This window comes from Frankliniella occidentalis, unplaced genomic scaffold, assembly GCF_000697945.3.
Source record: "Frankliniella occidentalis isolate FOCC.00 unplaced genomic scaffold, Focc_3.1 Scaffold325, whole genome shotgun sequence".
Taxonomy (NCBI): Eukaryota; Metazoa; Arthropoda; class Insecta; order Thysanoptera; family Thripidae; genus Frankliniella; species Frankliniella occidentalis.
The window spans coordinates 183,265-190,789 of record NW_026267449.1 but is presented as its reverse complement, the minus strand read 5'-3'; the positions used below and the strand labels follow the sequence as shown (position 1 = coordinate 190,789).

Here is a 7,525-nt window from a genome sequence, read left to right as displayed (position 1 = left end):
CCAAAAACAGTGCTTGTACAATGGATCCCGCCAACTTCACGGAGGTTTCTGAGAGCCTTCACTTTAAAATCACCTGTTCACATTGTACGAAGTACTGAAGTCAAGGGTCAGTATACATTTATTACCAGTTCAAAACTGGACAGTAATGTATGGTAAATATCTAAAGTGAAACCTTGCAAGAGTTATCCACTTCACATCAAGATTTCGGCGTGGCACCAATCTTAAGACAAGCGACGTAAGTCGGCCTCCATCTGTCTAATGGGTGGTCCGTAAAGACCATCAGCGTCAACCGGCACAAAAGGACTGACGCTGTTGAAATTGTCCAACTCTTCAATGGTCGACTGCGCTGAGGGAGCCAGTGCTTTAAAGGTATCTCGGATATCCTGTATCAACGGCGAAAACATATATGTTTTATATAATTATCGAGTCAGAGCAATGTTCGCACAGAAGTGGTCATCGTTTTGACTTTGTCCGCAAACAGGAAATCGTTGTGGCCAGAGGTGTTATGATTGGTTTCGGGTCCAGGTTAGGCTTTCCCTAAAAAATTAACCGATTCGCGAGTGGCGATTTTATGAAAGTCTATGTCTCGACATATATTTTCATAAAACCGCCACTCGCAAGTCGGTTAATTTTCTTTGGAAAGCCTAACCCTGACCCGAAACCAATCATAAAAGCTCTGGCCACAATGATCGTCTAGGGGGTTTGATGCTATTGGGGTTCCGCTATCTTCTCGCGTTGTCAGCGTTTCGAAATCTATATCAGTATTCGTGCCACAGCGATATGACCCACTGCCTCTTTACTCTCGGGGGTTGGGGTGCGCCGTTGGTGACCGATGGGATATTAAGTTAGTGTTAATACCCCACGTCGCAACCATTTAAAACTGGGTGTGGTCGCTGACGACGCCGTCTAGATACAGGGAACCCGGAAACAGGCAGCATTCGTTTGACGCGAAAACTTGAGAGTAACTTTTGTTACCGCCCATGGTTCCGCTAGTCGTGCAGCGTTCATATTTTGCACAGTGACACTTCTCTACTTTTAACTTTTAGAAAAACCTTACTCGATCTTGATTATAGTGACCTGATCCTTCAGGACAGCCTACTGACCTGGACTCTCTAGTTAAGGCTATGGGAGTAATAAAATGTTTGTTGTTACTCACATCTGTTACAGTCACCGTGCCTTGTCTTAAAGCGTAAAATGAGCAGGGGACTGTGGTGGCAGCGAGGTTAACATTCTCGGGAGTAGATCGGTTGTAACGCCTTAAGTTCTCAGCCTCGCCGTAGTCGAAGAATGCCATGTATTTTACTGGAATCAAAACATTGGCACTCGTCAGCAAGGATCTCCGACAAAGCGCCTCGGATTGAGAACCGTAGAAACGCAATTCCCCCGATGTCTTACAGTAGAACCGCACTTCCACTAGCGTAATACTGTCCGAAAACTTAAACTTAAATAAAGAAGCAAGGAAGAAAAAGTCACAAATTTTGATTCCCAGGATTTTATTTTGACGAGTTACCCCATCAGAGCCCATCAAATATCTGAGTAAAAACCATTAGAATGTTTTGGGGCCATTTTCGTGTGGAAAACTCCCTCTGGCGCCTCAACGATAAGAATTAGGGCCAAACGGGTGAAATTTTGGCTCTTCAGGTTACTCTATGATGAGGTACATCTTAGGCAACCAGAAAATAATCTTTTTAAAAATCATGAATGTTTTATTCCAGTTACGCGAGACGTGGTCTGGCGTACATCTACCTTGTCGGCTGAACGAGACAAACTTGTGATTTTTGTGTTGTTTAAAAAAGCATTGTGAAAACGTTTGCTGGGATAGTAATTGTGTACTTACATCGTCCTACTTGTTGAAAGTAGTAGTTCATCGTGTATATCGAAGTGCTGTCAAGAAGGTTGGCAAACGCATACGGGAACAGTTTCTGCATAAACAGATATTTGACAACGATTACAAGAACTATGGGTTCTGTCTTGATAGTAAAGAAAATTTCGAATTTTGCAAGTACTTTTATGCACACCTCACTGAAAAAAAATACATTAGTGCTAAGGACAGTTGTAACACCCCCAAGCACATTTTGCTCTTGGATCGGCTCCAAGAACACAATGTTGCTAACCATACGACAACGGTCTTTGGCCTAACGACAATGTAGCTGGCTCAAGAACAGTCGGTCGCAGAATGAGGGACAGTGTCGCACGGTTAGCAACGAAAATGTTCTTGATCCAAAACAAGCCTTGGTGACAGGCATGTCCTTAGCACTAACGTAATTTTTTTAGTGCTCCTCAACCTAGATGCAAATTAGCAGATGAGAACGTTTGGGTGTTTCAAATTGAACATTAAACCTTGAGGCGCGTATGGTATGGTTCCCGACCTTAGATTTCGACCGAACGGGACTTTCCGGAGAGGTAATCAAATTGTATTTTTTTAAAGCCCCACTCAGTTGAAACTCAAGTTTGGGAACCATGCTCTCCTCAATGTATAACTTTCTATTTGATCCACCCTATAGGACGTGCAAGTTTTACATAAGATTATTCTTGTGTCGAGGAGTACCAAGAAGATTAATCTTGCGACGAGTAGTACCAAGAAGAAAACTACTGAAACGTGAGTATGCCATGCTCACTGACTTAACAGTTTACATGAATGCTCACTGAAAAATAAGTGTACAATGCCCAAACTTCAGTTTCCGGAGGATGTATCAGCACTGACAAACCAAGTTGTAACTACTCCGCAACGTTTGACAGTGCGCAACTCCCGAATATAAATTTGGAAGTATTACGCACGAACAGGGCAATGTTGCGGGGTATATTTGAACACTTACAAGTGCATGTGCTCAACAGTTACAGCGAAGCAAATTCGTGTTAAGCACTGCCATACGTTTATCTGAGAGTTGCACACACTGTTAAAAATTTCTTGGGATTTTCCGAAGATTCATTTTCCACCACTATTAGAAATTCCCAGAGGATTCCGTTCTTAGTTTTTGTGAGCTAAAACAGATGTTGAAGGTGGAAGTTTTCGTTCGTCTATATGTTTCGAATCTAAGCTCGACACAGTGCACTTGTTCTGCAGTTAAACACGTGGTATATCAGTGTCAGTTTCATACACAAAGAAGTCGAGATGGAGGTGTGCAATATTCCATTTTCAGAGTATCTTAGAGATTGCTCGTTGACACCGAAACCATATTGCAGCGAATCCTGCCAATCCCCATTCTGGATCCGCCCGATTGGGCCCTCCCGGGGTCTACTGGGCCACGGCCATTGCACCTTATGATGACTTACGTAATTTATCTCATTTGAACTCCCCGCGAGTGTTTGGAAGAGGTAGAAGCAGGTCAGAGGTGAGATGCGACCGCAGAGGTTGTACAGGACAGAGTGCACCGTAGGGTTCATGAGGGCGAACTCGTTGTGCAGAGTCGTGGCTCCGACTGTCTGGAAGTCAAAGCAACAGGTTTCACTTTCGTTTTTTATCAGCAGCGAATATTTTCCCGTGAATTTCCTGTCACAATCCCAGTCGGTTAGAAAAAGCACTGTCTGGTGGCCGTTTTCCTAAATTACGTTTGCCTTACGGTTGACATTTTGAGATAAAACATTGGATTTGAGGATATTGCAATCGCAAACCGATTCAAATTCAAAGCTTAGCAGTTTCTGGTTTCTTTTTAACCTACCAGTATTCCAGACGAGCAAAACTACATAAATCGTACAGCACAAGTGCAGCTATATGCAAATTTGCATGGGCAAAAATATAGCGCCGCAGTCTAGAACCCTCAGATAGAATTTTCTTCATATACTTTAAATTTACATAACTATGGGCAAAAATAAAATCAGACAGTATCGTGTTCGCCCGTGAATTACAGTGTGCATATCAGGGGCCCCTAACTGAACGCTGTTACTATGCGTCATTTAAATAACTTGCATTTTAGAAAATAGGTTACGGTTATAGGCTGTTAGAAATCATCCAGATGAATTTTGCACTTCCATTCGGCACTTGCAGTCAATAACCTATCCATTCAACAGTAGGCCACAAGTTATAAGTTATGACTTAAACGTATAAAATCCCCTAAAGGGCACTTGTGCTAAGTTACAGACCCGTGACGCATATCCCAAGTAACTTCGGAGATATCGTGTCTGCAGGTAATCGGAAATATTGCCGTTTATCACATATTTAGGTATAATAAGGGTCTGATATCTAACACCACTGATATCACTAGTTGTGACAGCAGATGATACCAAAAGTGATAGTCCTAATTATCTGCAGCTAAAATATTCCCTGAACTGACTTCTGGTCTGAGTATTACTGACACTCGGTCAAGGGATAACTTGTGTTCTGCACATGCGCCACAGGAAAGTTGCGGAAAAATGTTTGTAGTTTGTTCTTGGTGCTTACTAGAGGTACGGGGGTGGGTCGGAGGTGGTAAACAACAGGAAACCTCACGGGAAAATGTTTGCTGTATGTTCTAGGAACACGAGTTGTTTCAAAACAAACATGGTAGAATCGGACAAATTCCCTGAATTTGTCTGCAAAGTATTTTCTCCGCAAACGATTTTTGCCTCCCTTCAGACAAGTTTCACATTCGTTCGGGGTGCAACGAAATAGGAAGCAAAAGCATTACACAACCTACCGTGAGTACATCACGCAAAAGAGCTAACGTTGCAAAGGCTAGTGAACGGAGACGTCCTAGGTAGCCAATCGGAGCAAACAGGTAGCATCCTGCGAGAAGCTTCTGGTAGCGCTGTCCGTGCACGTGATTCATGAAGAAGAGGGCGGTGCCAGCCTGGTCCACCCCCATGAGGCGTAGCTTAGTACTTCCAGTCTTATTGGAAACAAATTCCAACTGAAGCGGAAGATCGTAGGCGCCCCAGTGATACGGACTAAAATCAATAAAATGTGAGGAGTGGTCGTCGGGTTCTTCACTATGTCAAGCGTATTAAGATATTCCTGCCTTTCCCTGAATTTTTGTGCATCTCTCTTGATTGTTTTAGTCCTTTCTCGTTTTCCTCATTTCAATTCCTATCTCAGTCTATTGCTCAGTTATCGTGCCGATAGACGCACAAGGAAGGCCTTTCATCAAAGGCATATACAAATATTTTTCGAAATAATATTTTGGAGCTCTTTGATTTTGCTTGTTTTAATAGGTGTAATTTTGGGCTAGGGAGGTCAAAATTATTACAGTTCTTGCCTTTTCTGATTTGAAGTTCCAATAAAAGCCTCACGTACCGAGCTCAAATCGGTCTCGAGTTATCGTTATGACAGACAGACATACAATAAACAAACAAATAAACACACAGACAGACATACAAACGCAAAGCTTTTTGATCATCATCACTGGAGTAATAGACTGCGCTAATCGCTTAGCCAAAAACTTCTTTATTTTTTTTCCCCCTTTTCCTAAAGCAGAAGGGTGGGGTGCAGTTACGGTGTTGCCCCGTTACAGTCTTTTCTCGTGACCAAGGAGCAACTCCTTAGGGCCACAGGCCCTCCCTGAGGTTTTAAGTTTACTCAAACATGTAAGGCCCGTAGGCCTGACGAAACCCCGTCCGCAGGCCAAGCTAGCTCCTCCCCCTGCCAAACGGAGTTGCCTGCGGAGAGAAGTGAAGCTGGCAACTTTGTTTGGCAAAGGGGCGGGGCGGGCCTAGCTTGTTAGTTAAAGTATAGGGTAGAGCATACAGTGATTGTCCGATCTGGGGTACAGTGATTGTCCCCCGTGAACTTTAACGTCCCTGGCGGGTAAATGGTACGTCGCAGGAAAACCGGGCATAGTGCCATCTATAGGCCGTTCTTTTCACTGCCGAGTCGCGCAACCAATGGCGTCGCAACCGTCTCTATGAGGTGAGAGCTACAGCCGGAGCCGCTTGGGACTACATAAACAGTGACGCACAAGGTGAGTTTCTAAGCGCTCGGACTAAGAGCAGAGGGTTAGAATCGGGAGTGTTTTGCCCGTATGCCGACGCATTTGTTTGAAAACTTCTTTGCGGATAGGTTGCTGAAAATTCATTGCGCCACATAGCAGAAGAGATAATCCCGGATAATCCAAATATTTGACTGCAACTTGCTGTAGGGGGAAGGGACAATCACTGGTTCCCGAAAAGCTTATGCGACAGTGATTGTCCCTTCGTCGAAAATGAATGTTATTCGAACAGAATGTCACTCGTTTTCGCCCTCTGCGGTCTCTAGAACCCCATTTCTACACCAACTGCCACTGAACGAACATTGCCAGGCGTTACGTCTCGAGTAGAGACGATTTACAAGTTTCTCGGACTTTGACCTAAGAATCGCTTTTCAAGTTCCGCTGAAAGCATCATACTGTCAAAGGGCTAGCATACCGCGAGATCATGTAAAAGTATTCTGTAGACACGCGGAAGACACCTGAAATGGTCACATGCAAGCGCTTCGGCTCGGAATTATGGCTAAGTACAGCACGTCAAAATGTCTTAAACGGACGATTTAAGGGCGCTTCCCGCCTTTTTGCGTGTAGGGAGCCAGTAGAGCCACCTTAGCAGCCTATAGCTGGGCTGGCATATCATAGATTTTGCAAAGCAGTAGAAGAGTTTAGTGCACGTTACGCACAGCAAAATCGCACTGTACTTTACTTGTTTAAATGATTTGAAAGAGAACAACACCTTGCTTGTCGGAGGGGGGGGGGGTTGTTTCAGGGAGTCAGATTTTAGTCATGTGGCCCAAATAGGTTCCCGACGTGATAACTAAAGAAATCTGCGTTGTATTAGCACTTTGCCGACAAAAATGGCAGGGGACAATCACTGTATCAGCCCGGACAATAACTGGGCCAACGGGGTCAATCACTGTGACAATCGTGCCCTAAATTCATGGGTTGTTTGAATCAATGAGAATTTAGAATTTAACTCACCAGCCACCCCATAGTCCGAGCCCAAGCCCTTACCTAGCCATTGAACGTTGCAAATTTCGAAAATTTTGATCCCCAGATCGGTGGCAGGCATGTGTGTGTATGCACATTGCACATGTGTGCTTAAAGGGTCAATCACTGGATCTTCTATCCTACTCCTGTTGACTGTTACTCACTAAAAGTCCCAGAATTTCGCACTTTTATCGGAAAGAGTCGTGTGACTTCGGCCGAACAAGTACCCTCGGAATGTCAGAAGCCAAACGTCGTAGCATCGCCGAGCCAGGCGATATACTGAAATTGTTGAAAGAGAAAAAGTGATTTGCTGTACATGAGTGATATGCGTTCTGAGGTCGACCGGCGGAGATTGACGGGCGGTCTGTCTCGTACAAACCCCTGGCCACCCGGTTGGTCTTTAAAGTCGCAAAGTGAAAGAGAAGTGGGAACCGCGTCCACGCTTCCGATCGTGCTTTTTCTCATTCAAGCTCATTGTTCTATATTTCTAAGAACAAAGGGAGTACAGGAAAAACTGTATTTTTTTACTTCAATTGTTTTTCTAGACTGGCGAACCCTAGTGCCTTTCAAACTTCGAGTTAAGTGCGGTTAAGTCAAAATATGGTCGTAGGTAGTAGTGCAGACAAAACAGCCTCCTATGGAACAAAAATCTCTGTAGT

General features: G+C 44.1%; 1 protein-coding gene across 1 annotated transcript in view; it reads right to left on the bottom strand.

Annotated features, from left to right (window-relative positions):
- Positions 1–100: 100 nt before the first annotated feature.
- The window catches only part of LOC113214129 (lipase member K-like), a gene marked incomplete at its 5' end in the record, with an annotated part of 35,455 nt that continues 28,030 nt past the window's right edge, over positions 101–7,525 (bottom strand). Inside the window, 6 exon segments of the mRNA XM_052274008.1 lie at positions 101–383; positions 1,157–1,302; positions 1,838–1,922; positions 3,274–3,423; positions 4,614–4,863; positions 7,031–7,145. Coding sequence (XP_052129968.1) covers positions 222–383; positions 1,157–1,302; positions 1,838–1,922; positions 3,274–3,423; positions 4,614–4,863; positions 7,031–7,145 — 908 coding nt within the window.